At 41.2% G+C, this 21,434-nt stretch overlaps 2 protein-coding genes across 2 annotated transcripts in view; both read left to right on the top strand.

The window, feature by feature from the left end:
• Positions 1–676: 676 nt before the first annotated feature.
• Positions 677–2,926, top strand: LOC111972370 (protein Dr1). The gene is made up of 3 exons (XM_023999405.2): positions 677–1,484; positions 1,756–1,919; positions 2,390–2,926. Exons 1-3 carry the CDS (start codon positions 1,265–1,267, stop codon positions 2,534–2,536), a joined length of 531 nt encoding a protein of 176 aa, XP_023855173.1. The 5' UTR covers positions 677–1,264; the 3' UTR covers positions 2,537–2,926.
• A 5,559-nt stretch (positions 2,927–8,485) lies between these two features.
• LOC111972371 (guanine nucleotide-binding protein G(I)/G(S)/G(O) subunit gamma-12-like) overlaps positions 8,486–21,434 on the top strand; it is a 60,959-nt gene continuing 48,010 nt past the window's right edge. The window contains exon 1 of the mRNA XM_023999408.2: positions 8,486–8,622. The gene's annotated coding sequence lies outside the window, so the exon portion shown is untranslated. The remainder of the gene's footprint in view (positions 8,623–21,434) is intronic.

The raw sequence follows: 21,434 nt of genomic DNA on the forward strand, positions 1-21,434 counted from the left end.
ATAATCAGAACAAAAAATGACAGTGGCAAAATTATTAAACACAACATTTTGTGATCAAATTACCCTTTTTATTATCAATTATAAAGCAACATAAAAGTATAATGGTTGTGTCTTGAAGAGTGTTTATGTTGAAAATGTACAGCTTCAAATGCTGATGGATAAGTTACCTTTGAATTTTAGATTTTATTTTTACTGGGTAATCTCAATGGACTTTTGTATTGACAGAGCCTACAATAAAAGGATCCACTGATAAATTGTGTGGAGATCCAATTATGTAACAATGTTATCTACTGGGTCAGTAATGATTCAGAGGGTATATTGCACTAGCATTCAAAGCCCCCGTTGTATTGAAGGATAATCCAATATTAACCACTACCTAAGCATTATTATATCCACTTTTTGTTTGCCCTGAACAAACACAAAACAGGAATATGGTGACATGTGATGAAACTAATATGGTAAAGGTCCACAGCAATACTTGTTTCAGTCTAATGTGGAAAGCGAAATGATCTTGCAAATCCAAGTATTATAGCCATAGGTCTACTTGTAGTCTTGGCCCACATTTTTATGACAGTATTATTTCGCCTCCAACACAGTAGGCGGCGACATGTGTCTTTGGTCGCCAGCACAGGCACTGTGAAAAAAATTATATACCGGATATGGATTTTGTTCGTTTCCGGAGACATTTCAGTGCTGATGAAGCAGACATAAGATAATTAATTAATTAAAGTATTTAATTCGGACGATAAAGGAACAGCAATTATCTTTCAGTGCATACAATATTTTGTTAGAATTTTTTGGGGGGATCAACACTGCGTTACGAAATGATCCCAACGAAACGCTTGCTAGCGTAGCCATGTCCTCAAAAGCCGCTGCAAAGCAATGTTGTTGCTAGCTAACGACGTTGCGAGGGGGACCATAGCTAACGTAACTCGCTAGCTAGTTTTCTCCCTGCCATCATATTTACGTTGACTTTTCCGTTACATCCAACGTCTCTGCAGTAGCATTATGGTGTGCTGTGTCAATGGGCATTTGTCTTGTAACTAACTAGGTTGCTATACATAGCAAACGTTGTTTAGTTTAATAACTTTTCAAAACCAACTACTCCGAGTTCGGCTAACTAGCTAACGTTAATGTTAGCTTCTAACTCACGACATTGTTCAACACAAAGACCGCTACGAAACCCTACTATCAAAGCAAGGCTTTCTTCCAGTTTCGTTTGTACTACGTTAACTTGACAAGCTTGCTAGTTTTCTGGAATACGATGGCTTCTTCGTCGGGAAACGATGACGACCTCACCATTCCCAGGGCAGCTATCAACAAAATGATCAAAGAAACTTTGCCCAATGTACGGGTTGCCAACGATGCGAGGGAACTTGTTGTGAACTGTTGCACAGAGTTCATACATCTAATTTCATCAGAGGCGAATGAAATATGTAACAAGTCTGAAAAGAAGACTATATCTCCTGAACATGTTATTAATGGTTAGTGATTATTGTCTTTATCTATTCAGTGCATCAGGTTTCAATGCATTATTGTACTGTGTGGGTGTTTCCCTTTCTTGCCATGTGTTTTGAAGTTGATGTCTATGTTAGCTATATACTAGCCTGGTCCCAAATTTTGTTCTGTCTTACCAGCTCAAAACAATCAGATATCGATCCAGGCTAGCTGTGCACTATTAGGTCCTCAATAATCAAGTGACAAGATAGTTTTCAGTTTTTTCCCCCCTAACCTTGTATTCATAATTTTCCACAGCACTTGAAAGCCTGGGTTTTGCGTCGTACATCACAGAGGTGAAGGATGTCTTGCAGGAATGTAAAACTGTAGCACTTAAGAGGAGAAAGGCCAGCTCTCGCCTGGAAAACCTGGGTATCCCAGAGGAAGAGCTCCTCAGACAACAACAGGAACTCTTTGCTAAGGTAATGTTCAAGTTTGTAGTCTGAGTGCTATTCTGTTTGTGCTGTCATGCCACAATAGAGTTGGCAAAAGCACAAACCGATCTGGGACTAAGCTGTCAGCCCAAAACAATCTGGGACCAGGCTATCAAGACACAGTAATAAGATCAAGACTGATAACCTGTGTTAGGAGGTTCAAGTTGCATAACCTAATAGGAGTCAGACCATTTCCTGCTGCATGTCTGACTACACTTTCACACACAGATCACATGGTAAGTGTACATTGCCTGATGATCGCATCTTTGATTAATACCCTTCACACATGAACATGTCAATTCCCAACACCAGTTTCTACAGGAGAGACGGTACAAAAATGAGAGCCTGGACTGGGAAGTGAACCCCGGTCTCTGGTGGGGGACAGTATATGTGTAGAGTTGTGGTGTTACACACAACCTGAATCACTAACCCTGACTAACTTGTTTATTGTGTTCCAGGCACGGCAGCAGCAAGCAGAGCTAGCCCAGCAGGAGTGGCTCCAGATGCAGCAGGCTGCCCAGCAGGCCCAGTTGGCTGCAGCATCTGCCAGTGCTGGACAGCAGGCTGGCTCCTCACAGGACGAGGATGACGAGGATGACATGTGATGATGACCCCTGGGACTGGAATTTGGGCAACAACAAGAAGGCAGGGTCGTCTTCCAAAGGGCACACCGTAGCAAAACAATTTGCAACGGATACTCAAAGCAAGCGTTTCTTATTGGATAACTACAGATAGTAGGCTACCACCCCGTTTCAGGCTGTTTTCTCCCTGTTTCGTGCCTATTGAACACGACCCAGGCCATATCCCTTTTCTTTGGACAGTGTCAGCAAGCAGCCCTCTCTCTCTCCCAATGCTCTCATTGGTAGAGATCTGAGCTATGTAGAGACATAATGCGCGTAATCTCACCAGTCCAGTATCAGGCGTACACATTGTTATGGACAGTTTCAAGCTATATAGATAGACATATTTTTTGTTGTTTTTGACAGTAATATCTGAAAACGCACATATTTGGATAAAGATGCATTTTCAAGCATTCCTCCACTCAGCTGAAATTTTATTTTTGCCAATCACAAATCAAATGTTAACTCTGTCATGGAATTGTCATGTGCTGTGTGATTTGGAGATTATTGTTGGATGCAAGGTAGAATGGAACATGCTGCTGAAGGTAGAAAGTGTATTGAAAAAAAGTATCATGGTTTTGGCTATGTTGAGAAAAGAACGTTAGTACAGTTCAGGTACGGCTCCTTTTAGATTGTGTTTCTACTAGATTATTTGGGGGGTTCAGGAGAACAGCTCCTCACTCTTTGCCAAAGGTGGGCTTTACTTATTCCTCCTACCCGTTTGTGGTCCTTTTTGGGTAGTAGTTTTGACATAAATAGTTCCTTACCCCCTTCGTATGTTTGTTTAACAGGACGGATGTGTCCCAAACAGCACCCTATGTCCTATATAGTTCATTACATTTGACCAGAACCCTATAGGCCCTGGTCAAGTATTGCACTATAATGGGAATAGGGTGCCATTTGGGTTGCACACAATATTTCTGAAACACTTAGAGGGGTTGTGAATATGTATTTGATTTGTAAAATTGGGTTTGAAAATGCTTTTTGTTTTATTTTAGCTCAGTCATTATCTAAGTAGGTTGATGCTTTTTTCTTATGTTCACCTACAGTATTGCTAATTGATTAGCTACTCGTTTCAGAATCTTTTTGACTCATAGAACCAAATATATAGGTTGCATCCCGAATGGCATCGTCTTTCTTATATAGTGCAATACTTTTTACCAGAACCCAATTGGCCTTGGTCATAGTGCACTATATAGGGAATAGGGTGCAATGTGGGATACAGCTTAACAACCCTGAATATATGAGATGAGGCCAAGGTGTAGGTTCCATGTGTAGAATAAAGAGACTTGGGTGCAGTGTGCACTCAGGTTACTGTTCACAATGCTGATGGTAACTTTCACTTTGATAAAAATGCTTTATCATCTTGGCTTAATCTGTTTTTGTTTGTGTCCCAAATGGCAGCCTATTTCCTTTAGTGCATATGAATACTTTGGCTCTAGTCAAAAGTAGTGCACCATGTAGGGAATAGGGTGCCATTTGGGGCACACTCTTTTTTCCCCCTCCAGTGTGGAATGAAAAAGTTGCGTTGTGAATTGTTTAAAAATGTAAAGATTGGTAACCTCTAGGTGTGATACACATTCACATGCCTTCTATAAAGTTGTATTCTTTAAGCAATAAAGTTAACATGTTTTATAGAGACCAATCCTTCCTCTTCATGTTTTGTGGAGTTATTTACAGTCATTTCCTATTTTTTTGTTAACTGTACTATGTTAGCCCCCTTAGTTTTTCATCCTCATGGACAAAAGCTGTACATTTTTTTTTTACTATGACCAAAAAGTCATACAATATGCTGTTATGATACATTTCCACCATATTCCAAGCAATGTAAATCCAATGTTCACACATCTTGCTAAATTATTCTAAATGGGAAAACTGTAATATACTGGAATGTAAAATACTTGCAATGAGTCTAATGTGCACTGACTGTAAGTTGCTCTGCATAAGAGTCTGCTAAATCAGTGGTTCCCAAACTGGTGTGCGAGATGTCGGCCCTCCCCCCAAAAAACATTTTACAAAGGATACTGAAAATAGTGTTTCTTATTGGATAACTACTGATATATACAGTGCATTTTGTAAGTATTCAGACCCCTTGACTTTTTGCACATTTTGTTACATTACAGCCTTATTCTAAAATGTATTAAATTATTTTTCCCTCATCTACACACAATACCCCATAATGCCATAATGCCAGTTTTTAATGACAGGTTTTTGAAATGTATGCAAATGTGTAAAAAATGAAACTGAATTATCAACTTTACGTAAATATTCAGACCCTTTACTCAGTACTTTGTTGAAACACATTTAGCAGCGATTACAGCCTTGAGCATTATTGGGTATGACACTACAAGCTTGGCACACCCATTCTTCTCTGCAGATCCTCTCAAGCTCTGTCAGGTTGGATGGGGAGTGTCTCTGCACAACTATTTCAGGTCTTTCCAGAGATGTTCTATCGGGTTCAAGTCCGGGCTCTGGCTGGGCCACTCAAGGACATTCAGAGGCTTGTCCCGAAGGCACCTCTGCGTTGTCTTGTCTGTGCTTAAGGTCGTTGTCCTGTTGGATGGTGAACCTTCGCCCCCAGTAAGAGGTCCTAATTGCTCAAGTTGTAGAAACATCTTAAGGATGATCAAAGGAAGCAGGATGCATTTTAGCTCACTTTTGAGTCTCAAAGCAAAGGGTCTGAATACTAATGTAAATAAGGTATTTCAGTTTTAAATTTTTAATACATTTGCAAAAATGTAAAAAAAAAATGTTTTTGCTTTGTCATTATGGGGTACTGTGTGTAGATTGATGAGGATTTGTTTTTATTTAATCCATTTTACTATAAGGCTGTAACAAAATGTGGAAAAAAGGAAGGGGTCTCAATACTTTCCGAATGTGCTGTATATATGTATATATATATATTTTTTTTTAAGTAACTCAGTCTGGCTTTAAACTTGCTCTTGAAAATGTTTATAATAGAATGCGCAAGTTGCAATTTTGAAATTGGGTAGTGCATCATCAGTTTCTCTTGTCATGTTAGTTATTGCATACCTTTGAGATCTATTTATAACTTGTCAGACATGTCCAGATTAACTAGCTCATTTTTATATTGTTTAGACATGGTAAAACGCATAGAAATACAAGAACATTTGCTGTAAAACGGCATCATTTTCTTTGCAGCCCTTGATTTTTGGGGGGGAATTGCAGGAAATAAACTTTAATCCTGCAAAATTCTTTCCACCAACAAGAGGGGTGTGAACAGTTTGTGTCGTGAACAATGCTTGTGCCCATAGAAATAGACGTGGTGCGCGAGCAGGGAGGCCGCGGGATGTTCCCCCAATGCTAGAAGGGGGGCCCGAGTGAAAACGTTTGGCAACCCCTGTGCTAAATGATCAAAATGTAAATGTCGACTTAGGTAACCAACCATTGTGGGCCTGTTACATACATACATCATTACGGATTTTACAAATATCCACTTTGTTAGATCAGATTTGTTGAATGTGCAGTTCGTTTTGGTTGTTTCAGATTATTTTGTGCCAAATAGAAATGAATAGTAAATAATGTATTGTGTCATTTAGGGGTGTCAATAATTTTGGACCCCTACCTTTTTGAGAAAAACTATTATTACTTGTTAAACTAAATCTCTTTCTCTGAGCAATTGTATAAGTATAATATAATTTCCTAATTTCTTTGAACATACAATATAGATCAGTATTTGCATTATTTATTTTATGTAGACAGTCATTATTGCTCATCTTTATCAAGGGTGTCAATAATTTCGTACCCCACTGTATATAAATATATTATACAATGTCACACTCTATCTATGACTTGATGTTGGGAGCATTATCCTCATAGATGTGGTAAAGCGCTATGACATGCATATCATGACGTCATATCATTTGTCAATTTATTCACTTTGCCAATGATAGACACTATGATATTTTACCTTATCATTATATAAATGTGCATTGTCAAATTTATGATATGCGATTTGTCATGCCCATGCATTCTAGTTTGGTATTGACTGTTACAGTATGTGGGTGCAAATAAACTTGAACTTGATAAGTATTTTAATAGAATGCCTACGTTTCATTCAAGCATCGGTACAGCGTGGCTGACGCGACCCACGTGACTACACAGCAAAGAGCTTTTTATTTATTTATTTTTTAATTATGAACACAACAAATACAAAACAAATACACACAAAAAAAGAAATATACAAACAAGAGTACATAAACCTAACAGACAGGGATATTACATATCAAAATTAATTTTCAATTTGTTAAATACTTTTATGGTGCGTATTGCTTTTTTTGTTTTTACATTTACTGATCATTTCAAAATAATATTTAAATTCTATCTTAAATAATGTGAAAAGGGGTTTGTTCTCTGCCCACTTCATTTTATGGATAAAGAATCTTCCATGAAAGATAAACAAATGAACAATGAAAGTTAAGTCAGGGTCCATATCATTTGGATCAAAATAAAATAATATCAGAGTCTCTCAGATTAACATTAATAGTTGTTTCTTTTAATATAAAATCTTCTAACTCAAATCTTCTTACATAAGAACAGTCCCAAAATAAATGGTCAAGAGCTTCTGGGTCACAACCACAAAATACACATTTGTTATCAATAGCTATTTTAAATCTGTGTATAATAAAGGTCTTTACAGGATAGATTCTATGAATGAGTTTGTATGATACTTCTTTCACCTTATTAGATATACAATATTTACTTGACAACAACGAAACTTTGTTCCAGTTCACTTGTCCTAGGGCTGCATTCCAGTACATTTTAGCAGAGGGAATAGTAACATATTTACATAGTTTCCTTATATGTTAATACATTTATAGTTTAAAATGTAAATTCCTTATAATTGTATTGAGGCTACAAAATCCTCAACAGCTGCACTTGGAGAATTGTTATATTCTCCTAAAAGAAGAATAGCACCTTTAGGGACAGCTCTAACAACTATTTGATAGTTCTCAGGAGTGAATGTAACATTGTGTGTCCTCATAAATTCTGGATAATCATATAGTTGTCCATCATTATTCACTAATTGTTTAACCCAAATAATGTTGTTGTCAAACCAGTTCTGGAAAAATAAAGACTTGTTTTTGTATTTTATGTCTTTATTATTCCAGATTGTATACCTATGTGGGGAAAAATTGTGTTTGTACATGAGGTTCCAGGTTGGAAGTACTTGTTTATGAAAGTTTGCAAGCTTAATAGGGATTTTACCCATAACTAAGTTGCATTTGAGTAAGAATTCTAGACCACCAATCTGTTGGAATATTATAGGGATAATATTCCAAATGCAATCCTTTTTCTTAAATAGTTTTGTATCCATTTAATCTTAAATATTATATTACAGGTTTTAAAATCCAGAGCATTCAACCCTCCCTCACCTTGGGTGCTACATATTACCGCTTTTCTTAAATAATGAGGTTTATTCCTCCATATGAAGTTAAATAATTTAGTATCAATTTTAGTTACTAACAGAGGAACATCCAAGGCAAGGGAGGTATAAACTAATCTGGACAGACCTTCAGATTTTGATCAAAGTACACGCCCAGATAAAGAAAGATCTCTTAATAACCAGGAGTTAAATCTCTTTCCAATTTTCTCTACAGTAGGAATAGAAGGACTTCGAGAGCTGGTGTCAGACTAAACACTGTAGGCCTAGCTATGAGATTGAGCAACAGGCAGGCAGGCTCACAGGCAGAGGGCGCCCTGCATATTGAGAAGGAGAGGATGGGAAGAAATGTCACAACTTCAGTCCTCCAGCCAGCGTTCCCACCATTCCATGTATTCAGAGAGAAGGTCGTTCCCCGTCTGTCATTCAGCTGCGCAATTTAGCGAAATCGCGGTAGGCGCAAAGGCGACAGAGTTGGTCATAACGGTAGGTTTATGTTGATTGAAAAACAATTAATTACTTTTTACACAAGAAAGTGTACACGACGCGATTTTCACTGACTTCAACATACTTTATCGATTCCAAGAAGGCAATGAAAACTGCTTTTTGACAATTTACAGCTCTGGACCTTTTCCACTTTGCGCTTGGAAACGAGTCCATAACACAGGTGAGTGTAGAGCTATCGAGGTGTCAACCAGATTGGTGAGAATAAACAATTCAAATTTTCTAGGCGACGACAGCACATGTAACGGAACTTCCACAGAATATAGTCGGTATGGATGTGTAGGATTAGGATACCTATCTTTGTGTTACACAGGCCTAGGGTTTCTCTCACTTTTGCATGATGCCGTTGTCAGTCTTGCCATGGTCAGTTTCCTACTCATATGGGTGTAAGCAAATGTGTAGCGTCACTGGTTTACTCCAGTAACAACATTGTATTTTGTAAATGTGTTCGTTTTACACTAAAATATAAATGTCTTTAATTGCATTGTTATTTGCCAAAGTTTTCGCCCTTTGGTAGAGAAAATTGTTGATGTTATCCTGAATGCTGACTTTTATTGAGGAATTTATAGCTATACTTCAAAACCTGTGTTGAACACTAACGTTACCAATGATACTCTGATCAAAATCAATGTATTACCCATCTCTCTCTACCTTACGGGTGATTCCTCACTAAACTAGAACAAAACAGGACCATGATATTTCTAGTATTTTCACGAAATGTTATCAATATACAGTTCCTTTTGGAGGAAGGATTGTTGACATATATTTCACTTTTCTATCTTAAAGCATAATTGAGAAATAATTAATTGAAGTTGGTCTATTTGTGACATTTTGGCCTTACCCAGGCCTCCTTTGAGACTCCATAATGTTACATCTGTAGGTGATACAAAGCTGTCATATGATGCTTAACTGTAAAACTGAATGACACCAATTTTGGTCTATTCATACCCCCTGACTTATTCCACATTTTGTTGTGTTACAGCCTGAATTCAAAATGGATTAAATATGTTTTTTCTCTCATCCATCTACACACATTTACCCCATTATGGCAAAGTGAAAACATGTTTTTGTAAATGTATTGAAAATGAAATATAGATATCTATTTTAAATAAGCATTCACACCCCTGAGTCACTTTGTAGAAGTACCTTTCACACTGATTACAGCTGTGAGTCTTTCTGGTAAGTCTCAAGTGCTTAAAATCAAATCGAATTGTATTTGTCACGTGCCGAATACAACAGTGAAATTACTTACACGCCCTTTAACACTTTTTTCTTGAAACTACACTGTAAGTTAAAAAAAAATAAAAGTAACAAATAATTAAACAGCACCAGTAAAATAAGAATAGCTATATACAGGGGGTACCGGTATAGAGTAGCAGCAGTGTAAAAGAGGGGTCTGGGTAGCACTTTAATTACCTGTTCAGGAGTCTTATGGCTTGAGGGTAGAAGCTGTTAAGAAGCTTTTTGGACCTAGACTTGGCGCTCCGGTCCTGCTTGCCGTGCGGTAGCAGAGAGAACAGTCTATCACGAGGGTGGCTGGAGTCTTTGACAATTTTTAGGGCCTTCCACTGACACCGCCTGGTATAGAGGTCCTGGATGGCAGGAAGCTTGGCCCTTGTGATGTACTGGACCGTACGCACTACCCCACTGTATGTAGTGCATTGTGGTCAGAGGCCAAGCATTTGCCATACCAGGCACTGATGCAACCAGTCAGGATGCTCTCTATGGTGCAACTGTAGAACTTTTTGAGGATCTGAGGACCAATGCCAAATCTTTTCAGTCTACTGAGGGGGAATAGGTTTTGTCGTGCCCTTTTCACGACTTTCTTAGTGTGATTGGACCATGTTAGTTTGTTGGTGATGTGAACACTAAGGAACTTGAAGCTCTCAACCTGCTCCACTACAGCCCCATCGATGAGAATGGGGGTGTGCTCGGTCCTCCTTATCCTGTTGTCCACAATCATCTCATTTGTCTTGATCACGTTGAGGGAGAGGTTGTTGTCCTGGCACCTCACGGCTAGGTGTCTGACCTCCTCCCTACAGGCTGTCTCATCGTTGTCGGTGATCAGGCCTATCACTGTTGTGAGCACGCATCCCTGAGGGGCCCCCGTGTTGAGGATCAGTGTGGTGGATGTGTTGTTACCTACCCTTACCACCTTGAGGCAGCCCTTCAGGATGTCCAGGATCCAGTTGCAGAGGAAGGTGTTTAGTCCGAGGGCGTTTAGCTTAGCTCAATGCATGCTCAGAGTATACGTCCTGGTAATCAGTCTGCCTTGTGAATGTTGACCTGTTTTAAAGGTCTTACTCACATTGGCTACATAGAGCGTGATCATACAGTCGTCTGGAACAGCTGATTCTCTCATGCATGTTTCAGTGTTACTTGCCTCTAAGCGAGCATAGAAGTAATTTAGCTTGTCTGGTAGGCTTGTGTCACTGGGCAGCTCGTGGCTGTGCTTCTCTTTGTAGTCTGTAATAGTTTGCAAGCCCTGCCACATACACGAACACCGGAGCCGGTGTTGTACGATTCAGTCTTAGTCCTATATTGGCGCTTTGCCTGTTTGATGGTTTGTCAGAGGGCAGGGTCCGCTCCATGAAAGCGGCAGCTCTACCCTTTAGCTCAGTGCTGATGTTGCCTGTAATCCATGGCTTCTGGTTGGGGTATGTACGTACAGTCACTGTGGGGACAATGTCATCGATGCACTTATTGATGAAGCCAGTGACTGATGTGGTGTACTCCTCAATGCCATCAGAAGAATCTCGGAACATGTTCCAGTCTGTCCTACTAAAACCGTCCTGTAGCTTAGCATCTGCTTAATCTGACCAATTTTTTTATTGACCAAGTCACTGCTGCTTCCTACTTTAGTTTTTGCTTGTAAGCAGGAATCAGGAGGATAGAATTATGGTCAGATTTGCCAAATGGAAGGTGAGGGAGAGTTTTGTACGCGTCTCTGTGTGTGGAGTAAAGGTGGTCTAGAGCCCCCCCCCCTCTGGTTGCACATGTAACATGCTGGTAGAAATGAGATAAAACAGATTTAAGTTTTCCTGCATCAAAGTCTCTGGCCACTAGGAGCGCTGCCTCTGGATGAGCGTTTTCCTGTTTGCTTATGGCCGTATACAGCTCATTGAGTGCGGTATTAGATCCAGCATCGGTTTGTGGTGGTAAATAGACAGCTACAAAGAATATAGTTGAAAACTTTCTCTTCGTAAATGGTGTGGTCTACAGCTTATCATGAGATACTCTACCTCAGGCGAGCAAAACCTCGAGACTTCCTTAGATTTCATGCACCAGCTGTTGTTTACAAGTATACATAGACCGCCACCCCTTGTCTTACCAGAGGCCGCTGTTCTATCCTGCTGAAAAAGCGTAAAACCCGCCAGCTGTATGTTATTCATGTCATCGTTCAGCTACGACAGCTATTACAGTTTTTAATGTCCTGTTGGTAGGATATACATGATCGTAGTTAATCTATTTCATTATCCATTGATTGTACATTGGCAAATAGGACCGATGGTAAAGGGAGATTACCCACTCATCGTCAGATCCTTATAAGGCACCCAGAACAGTGAAGAGGTGACCCCAGGATGCTGGCCTTCTAGGCAGAGTTCCTCTGTCCAGTGTCTGTGTTCTTTTGCCCATCTTATTTTTGTTGGCCAGTCTGAGATATGGCTTTTTCTTTGCTACTCTGCCTAGAAGGCCAGCATCCCGGAGTCGCCTCTTCACTGTTGACGTTGAGACTGGTCTTTTGCGGGTACTATTTAATGAAGCTGCCAGTTGAGGACTTATGAGGCATCTGTTTCTCAAACTGGACACTCTAATGTACTTGTCGTCTTGCTCAGTTTTGCACCAGGGCCTCCCACTCCTCTTTCTATTCTGGTTAGAGCCAATTTGGCCTGTTCTGTGAAGGGAGTAGTACACAGTGTTGTACGAGATCTTTAGTTTCTTGGCAGTTTCTTTTATGGAATAGCCTTCATTTCTCAGAACAAGAATAGACTGACGAGTTTCAGAAGAAAGTTCTTTGTTTCTGGCCATTTTGAGCCTGTAATCGAACCCACAAATGCTGATGCTCCAGATACTCAACTAGTCTAAAGAAGGCCAGTTTTATTTCTTCTTTAATCAGAAGATTCGTTTTCAGCTGTGGTAACATAATTGCAAAATGGTTTTCTAATGATCAATTAGCCTTTTAAAATTATACACTTGGATTTGCTAACACAACGTGCCATTATCAGCAACAACACAGGAGTGATGGTTGCTGATAATAGGCCTCTGTACGCCTATGTAGATATTCCATAAAAAATCAGCCGTTTCCAGCTACAATAGTCGTTTACAACTAACAATGTCTACACTGTATTTCTGATCAATTTGATGTTATTTTAATGAACAAAAAATTTGATTTTCTTTTGAAAACAAGAACATTTCTAAGTGTCCCCAAACTTTTGAACGTGTGTGTCTGTATATATATATTATTTTAAAAAGAATTCAGCTCCCTGATTAAAATGTAAAGTCTTGTCACCTTACAGTAATATGTGACTAAAATAAATGGGTGTTGTTGCATCAAACCTGCTGTATCACAGAGGAATGACAAGCAGCTTGCAGGAAGCAACCATGACAGCGTTAAAAGGGACAATCTCACCTTTTCCCCCGGGGGCTCTGGAGCACAGCTCTTTTATCCGGAATGGGACGGAATGGTGACGTCATAGAGAGTGTTGCCTGGACAACTGAGCAGCGTAGATGGAATTAAAACCCTCCATGTCTCTCCTCATCTGTGTCATTGGGTTACCAGGGCGTCTTCCATTAATTCACACCAACAGCAGGAACACACACACACACTGTAGTTAGTCAGCAGTAGTGTTTTGTGTTGCTCCCTCCCTCTTTGTGTGTTTCTTGGATCAATGCAAGAGGATGAAAGTCAAGTAGAATGAAAAGAGGAGGTGTGACCTTTAGGGTGATTCCATATTTTTGGTATGTGAGATTTGTTCTTGTAATTCTAACAGAAAATTCATTGGGAGTGAGGATGTTTGACATGCTTTTTACATTTGTAACACATTATTTTTGAGAAATCCATGATGAGTGGCCATTTTAAGCTGTTTTTAGACCAATACATGTTTCCTGTAAGAGCCTATTATCTGTGAACCGTATCTGATACAGACAACATCTTGGTGTCATTATACTCACTATAGTGTGCTCTGACATTATAGGTCAATAACCAATCACAGCCCTCATTTAGGATTGCAGATTCAGCAAATCACCAGCAGAGGGAGTTCCAGTTGAATCCATTTTTCCATTCACTCTGTTAGTACTGCTCATAAAATGTATCAGAATTAGCGGTTAAGAGCATTAGTCTAGTAACCGAAAGGTCGCTGGTTCGAATCTCAGAGGGAGCAAGGTAGAAAAATCTGCAGTACTGCCCTTGAGCAAGGCAGTTAACCTCCCAAAACAACTGCTCCCCTGGCGTCAATGACGTGGACATCGATTAAAGCAGCCCACTGCACCTCTCTGATTCAGAAGGGTTGGGTTGGATGTGGAAGACACATTTCCGTTGAATGCATTCAGTTGTGCAACTGACTAGGTATCCCCCTTTCCCTTTCCAGTATATTGTTCAAAACGATATGTCCTTAAATGAACAAAATCAAAAAGGGTACTTTTGAGATATTAATATGTTGAATAAATCAACAACAAAAAAATCTGAATCAAGACATACTCCATATTTTAGAGAACACTATAGGGAGTACAATGACACCCAGATGTTGTCTTTATCATGTACAATTCAGAGATATTAGGTTCTTACAGGAGGCTAAAATGGCCCCTTTCATCATGATTTTCTCAAATGGTTTCTAATACAAATGTAAAGAGCATGTGAAATATTTTGGGGCTAAGCTAGCATGGAATCGCCCTTTAGTTTAATGAGACCATTGATTTGCAAAAAGGACCACACACTGAAATGACTGTTGAGGGTGATGTGGGGGAGGGGAGGGATGTAGAAGGGGAGGAGGAGCAGAGAGGAGAAGCAGAAGGAGGCTGACTTGGCATGTTCTTGTTGGTGTATTATTTTAAGAGATTAGACAAAGGACATGTTTTCCTCCACTACCAGAGCTTTACTGAGATAGCAGTGTACTGTGGGACCCTGAGCCATAGTTTGCCATATGTTGGGCTCCCTAGTGGAAACCAGCTGAAAATTGCTTTCTGCTCCTGTGAATTAATGTTTTTTAAAGAGGCTAGTCCACTGGGAGGGGTGTGAGTGGTGAAGAGGGGGTGATGGGAGGAAGTTATTTTTGGAAGCAGACATCAGTATGACGTTGGGCGGTCATGCTTGTGGTTGCCAAATCTCTATGGAATCTGGTACTGTTGTTGGAGTGTCATTCTGTTGTGTCTGAGTCAATTCATTCGTTTTTCGTTATAATTCTAAACATTGCCTCTTTTGTATGCCCAAACTGGTCCAGCCCAATAGTGACAGGTCAGACTGCGTCAATAGCAGCACACGATTCTGTTCACAGCTTCACCCTTTTTAAAGGATTAATTACTTGTACACACAATTGTGTTTGAAAACAAACACAATTTTCTTTCTTTCTTCAGTTCTCCAAAACGAAAACAAACAAGTGTTAGGGCCACACTGTTGACTGGATGCAAAGGTGTGTGTGTGTGTGTGTGTGTGTGTGTTGATTTGTGGTCTGCACACTGAAGTGGTGGAGCTTCTGAAACAGAACAGTCCAGTTGTGCAGCCTCAGCACTTCCTTGTTGGATTTCCTTGTCACGCACCTGTAGAGGCACGCAGACAACCTGGTTCTTGCTTAGTGCAGGTAAACCCTGGTTATTCAGGACTGTCTACATGGTGTGTTTTTAATGCACTGTTTGTTGTGAGTGCAGGCAAATGGCTGTACTGTAACTGACATTGGCTAGGTCACCTTCAGACAGTACGAGAGAGCCTTGTTGTTGCTGCTGCTGTCACTGCTTCGGTGTGATGGGGGTGTTATAGACTCCTGCTGTGTGTCTGTGCTTGTGTGGTATGTCTGTGTGCTTGCGCTAGCTGCCCCACCTCTTCTCTAACATAATCCAGGACCTCTGCCCATTATCAGCCTCAAAACGCCATCCTGTCATGTTTTTGCAACATGTTAGGCACCAACCAACGCTTTATGTGAACTGGCCATGCTCCCAGCAAGCTTTGCGGTGCCAATAAGAAAAGATGAGCGTCAACCTATTGAAGCTTACGTCAGTATATTGCAGTCAATGGGAAAATATGAGACTCACAGACATGTCTCTCTCTCTCTCTTCTCTAATCCCCATCTCGCTCGCTCTCCCTCCCTCCCTCTCTCCTTCTCTTTGCTTCCCTCTATCTTTCGCTCTACCTCCTCTTTATCCCCCTCTTCTCTCTCCCTTCCCCTTCATTCATTTATCTCTTCCACCCTCCTTAAGATATTGAGAAAAAAAAGAAAAGATAACGATCCTATTATATAAAGTGATCTATAACAGAGCTTTGGTCTGCGATGCTTTATGCTAGAAACAAGCTGTAAAATACCCGGGAAAGACATGACTCCGATGCATATGAGGATATCATTGTTTGGTTTCTTTGACATTCAGAGACTAACTTTGCTTGGGAAGTAGTCTAATTATGTCCCTATCAATTTATTAAGCTATTCACATTCAGTAAAATAGATGTTTAAAGCTAGACAGCTTTTAGGAAAACACTTGTGACCTTTTCTCGTTGGGTTAAGCCACGGAAGAAGAGTAGTAAGTAGTTAAAGCTTAAGTTCTTCTGTGTCGGTAGGCCTACTCTGTCTGGGGTAGAAAGGTAGGTCTATTTTTCGCCCGCAGTTTGATACCGTGCTTCCTCATCCGACTAAGCACTCTTCTCAGGTCTTCCACTTCTCAAATGTTTCACTGAACGTCTTGGAATAGCAGAGAACATCGCCCCGATATGGCGAACAGCAGTCGTCTCTCATGCCCTCTAGAACTCCTTCCACACACCTCTGGAAAGCAGATGGGGTGTTGGTCAAACCAAAGGGGATGCGGACCTACTCATATAGCCCCCAGGGGGTGCTGAACGCGATGGCTTGTCTTGAGCTTTCATCCACGAAGCCTTCATGGTAAGCGCTGCCTGGGTCTAGTATCGAAAACCATGTGTATCCCCCTAGGTTACCCAGCAGGTCTTGTATCCGTGGCAAAAGATGACGGTCAGGGATGGTTTAGCGATTTAGGTCCCGGAAGTTGACACACAACCGCAGGCTGCTGTCCTTCTTGCGCACGCAGGTCACCGGGGATGAATATGGAGATGTGGATTTCTTGATCCAGCCTCTCTCCAGTAAGTTTTGGACATTATTCTTTCACCTATTTGTATAGAGGTTTTGGAATGGAGTTGTAACTTTTCCGGATAGTCGTATGATCCTTTAAGTTGAGTTTCAGCCTAAGGTTCGGAATGTAGCTAATATATCCATCTTCCTGTGCGACACATCAGATTGTTCATACGGTATTCTTCTGACTATTTTCTGTTCCTCTTCCTGTAGATGTTCTAAGTCAACAGGTGGCTGCCGTTTTTCTCTGGACCCACCCAACTGGTGTGTGACTCTCTATTCTCTTCTCAACATGGTGAAGCTGAGTGGAGCACAGGAAAGCATCACTAGACTGACTCACATGCTTCTTCTGACAGTCTGATGCTGTGATGACAGGTCTGATGCCATCCATCAGCTCTACCCAACCCAGCACTGTTCTCTGAGAGGTAAATGTCATGTTGTGTGGAGTTGGAATCTTTACCACCTTCGAGGCTCCACAGGGCACATCCACAAGGCATGGAAACAGCTCCAAACCTTCTGGGCAATGGCTGTCCATGGCTGAATAGAACATGGCCAGGCTCTGATTCTACATTTAACCTCAGCTATTTGACCTGTAGGAATACTAAGTCCTTTCTTTCCCACTTTTACCAAACAGCTCAGTGACATTTCTTCGTGGGTCATAACTTTAATGGCAGAAACAATGGTTTCAACAGCTTTTTCTTTTACATTCAGGCTCTCACTCAGCAGTGCACTGAGATTGACATCATCAGTCTGTTCACTGTTTTCTCTGACTTCCTCTATGACATTAAAGCCTAGTAGTGGACAGTCTACACAGCTCTGACTAACTAGCATAGGCACATGTATGGCTATTTTCCCATGTGTACTACTCAGAAGCTCCAGGGACACTTCAATCCATCCATCAAAGGGGACAGTAGTGCCGTTTGCTGCGGTCACGTGGAGCTGGCCTTCGGTTAACAAAATCTCAAGGGGTTGGATCTCAACACTTGGCAAAACGTTCTCTACCCAGGCCCTCCTTACAATGCAAACCTGTGCCCCAGTGTCTAACAACATCTCATCTTTGACTCCATTACATACTGTAGGCATGAGACCATACATCTATTCCCAATACGCTGTGTGGCGTGTTTCACCCTGGGTGTCTTAGGCTGAGTGTGTGTCGGTGTTCCTGTGTGTTGACGTGTAGCTGGTTTCTCTGTCTTCACACAGGTCATTTGGAGTAGGGTCGTTTTGTTTGCAGCGGTCACTGTCTGTCCCTCGTCAGCGTCCTGGACCCGTTTCCCGACGTCTGTCTCTTTAGGCAGCCGACAGCTCTGTGTCCTTGTCCACAACGGAAGCAGTGAGGGCAGCTTTCAATTCCCTGCTGGACACAGTCTTGACATTTACCCTTAGTGTGGGCCCTGTCTCGTCGTTGCTCTGGATGGTGATGAAGAGGCATATCTCTGTGCCTCTCTTGTTGGTGCTCTGGAGGATAGGTGATGGGCATATCCCTGGACCTCACCTCTTGTCTGACCTCCGGAGGGTTGGGGGATGTGTGTTCCCCTGGGCTTCACCTGCAGCAGGTTATATTCTTTTCTCCAGGTTTTTAGCCAGTGCAGACACTGTCAGCTCCTGGATGGCTGTGCGATTCGCCTTCACTTAACCATCAACCTGAGTGGGGGAAGACTGGTCACAATAGTCACTGTTCCCTTGTTACTGTGCTGAGTTGACATTTACTGGTCTGGGTCTAGTACTGCAACCTAGATGTTTCTGTCTAAGAAAAACCCTTGAATGAGTAGGTGTGTCCAAACTTTTGACTGGTACTGTAATTATTCAGACCCTTTACTCAGTACTTTGTTGAAGCACCTTTGGCAGAGATAACAGCCTTGAGTCTTCTTGGGTATGATGCTAGAAGCTTGGCACCTCTGTATTTAGGGAGTTTCTCCCATTCTTCTCTGCAGGTCCCCTCAAACTCTGTCAGGTTGGATGGGGAGCGTCACTGCACAGCTATTTTCAGGTCTTTCCAGAAATGTTCGATTGGGTTCAAGTCCGGGCTCTGGCTGGGCCAATTAAGGACTTTGAGACTTGTCTCGAAGCCACTCCTGCGTTATCTTGGCTGTGTGCTTAGGGTCGTTGTCCTATTGGAAGGTGAACCTTCGTCCCAGTCTGAGGTCCTGAGCGCTCTGAAGCAGGTTTTCATCAAGGATCTCTCTGTACTTTGCTCCGTTCATCTTTTCCTCGATCCTGACTAATCTCCCAGCTGCTGAGAATCTTCTTTCTCATGGTCTGAGAGTCTTTAGATGCCTTTTGGCAAACTCCAAGTGGGCTGCCATGTGCCTTTCACTGGGGAGTGGCTTCCGTCTGACCTCTCTACCATAAAGGCCTGATTGGTGGAGTGCTGCAGAGATGGCTGTCCTTCTGGAAGGTTCTCCCATCTCCACAGAGGAACTCTGGAGCTCTGTCAGAGGTCCAATCGGGTTCTTGGTCACCTCCCTGACCAAGGCCCTTCTCCCTCGATTGCTCAGTTTGGCCAAGCGACCAGCTCTAGGAAGAGACTTGGTGGTTCCAAACTTCTTCCATTTAAGAATGATGGAGGCCACTGTGTTCTTGGGGACCTTCAATGCTGCAGACATTTCTTGGTACCCTTCCCCAGATCTTCGCCTTGACACAATTCCTTCAACCTCATGTCTTGGTTTTTGCTCCGACGTACTATTAACTGTGGGACCTTATATAGACAGGTGTGTGCCTTTCCATATCATGTCCAATCAATTTGAATTTCCCACAGGTACTCCAAGTTGTATAAACATCTCAAGTATGATCAATGTAAGCATGTTGCACCTGAGCTCAATTTCGCATCTCAGAGCAAAGGGACTGGATACTTATGTAAATAAGGTATTTCTGTTTTCATATTTTATACATTTGCTAAAATTGATAACTTGTCTTTGCTTTGTCATTATGGGGTATTGTATGTAGATTGATTATGAAAATATTGTATTTAATACATTTTAGAAGGCTGTAACGTAACAAAATGTGGAAAGAGTGTAGAGGTCTGAATACTTTCCGAATGCACTGTACATTTTGATTTCTAAGACATTCTAAGGTTGGTATCATTCACAACTAAAGTTGCCAAATAACTCAGTCTAGTGTATAGAACCTGTTTCAAATGACCACTTAGCCACTTCATATTCGCACTTGCTCGGGAATAGGGAAAAATCCTTTCTATTTTATTATATTCATTTTACTATTAAATTATAGAACATCAAATAATGCCAAGGGATTTATATGCATATCTTGTCTGCTAAATGAACTAGCCTACAGCCTAGGCTGCCATTGGCATGGCGCTTAGCCAGATAAAATACAGTAGGCTGATTCAGAATATGCTGTTCTGTTCGTCTGAAATGCATTTTCTTTATATTGTAATGTATATATATTTTTTGACCTGCCTAAAATAAATAATGGATTTATTGTGAAAGGTATATATTAAATTGACTTATTAGATAAAAATGTGTTGATCTAAAGGTGGTGTGGAGGCCTGAAGATGCTAAATGTGTTTATGCTAATTAACTGTCAATTACCGTGAGACCAGCAGTCATTTACATGACAGTTACCGTCTGACAAAATGTCATGACCGCCACAGCCCTAGGAGGGAGGGGAGAGAGAGAGGGTGAAGGAGGGAGGGTGAAGGATGGAGGGGGAGAGAGAGGGATGTTAGATGTGGGAGGGCGAGAGAGAAGGATGGAGGAGGTGAAAAGGTGGGAGAGAGAAGAGAAACATGGAGGCAAAGAAGTAGAGGTAGGGAGGAAGAGGGGGACGTCTTGAAATAAGCGGCAACCCTGTGACATCTTTTTTCCATTGAATGCAATGTATTGACATAAGTATCAAGTGGTTGACGCTCATCTTTTCCAATTGGCAACACAAACCCTGCTGGGAGCATGCCCAATTGACATAGGCGTCAATTGGTTGATGCCTAACTTTTAGCAAAAACATGACAGGATTACGTTTTCCTGTGATATCATGTTGAGGACCCTGCCGACCATTGTATTGGGCAAACACTCAGCCACAGTTATATTATATACAGTACACTAAGTCTCCTAATTGCATCTCTAGCTGTTTTGGGACTGCTGCGTTCTGTAATAAAGAACATGTCATTTACTCCCACTACTCCTCTCCCTATTTACTTCCTCCCATGAATCACTAGTGCTTGTCTGTAGAGGCATTGACTGATTGACTTATAGTGAGTGCATACATTCCCTATGGGAATTGAACACACAACCCTGGAGTTACTTGCACCATGTTCTTACCAACTGAGCCACACAGGACCACAGGAAGAGGTTTTCCCCCAGCACCCCAATCCTCATAGTAGGACTAGGCTTAATCACTACTTATAATGGGGAACGTGCTCATTTTGGGATCCCTTTAATGTTCAAATATGCAGGTCATCAGAGTCAATATTACAAGACCTAGAGAACAACATAAATGTGGTTTTATTAGCATTTAGCACTAGTTTAAGATTTTTGAATTGAGTCAACCATGTTGAAGGTCATGAATGGCCTGCTGTACTGAGAGGGCACAGGAATACATAACTGTATCATCTGCATAGAGATGAATGTTACAGGTTGCAACAGATAGACCTATATTATTTATATAAATAGTTAAATAGTGAAGAGAAAATCGACCCGTGTGGCACAGCTTTCGTAACATTGAGGACTACATTTGATAT

Source organism: Salvelinus sp. IW2-2015, linkage group LG13, assembly GCF_002910315.2.
Source record: "Salvelinus sp. IW2-2015 linkage group LG13, ASM291031v2, whole genome shotgun sequence".
Classification (NCBI taxonomy): Eukaryota; Metazoa; Chordata; class Actinopteri; order Salmoniformes; family Salmonidae; genus Salvelinus; species Salvelinus sp. IW2-2015.

Coding starts and splice junctions, on each gene's coding strand:
- LOC111972370 (XM_023999405.2), top strand. CDS start 1,265: ATGGCTTCTTCGTCGGGAAACGATGACGACCTCACCATTCCCAGGGCA. Junction 1,485..1,755: donor TCCTGAACATGTTATTAATG/GTTAGTGATTAT, acceptor AATTTTCCACAG/CACTTGAAAGCCTGGGTTTT. Junction 1,920..2,389: donor AACAGGAACTCTTTGCTAAG/GTAATGTTCAAG, acceptor ATTGTGTTCCAG/GCACGGCAGCAGCAAGCAGA.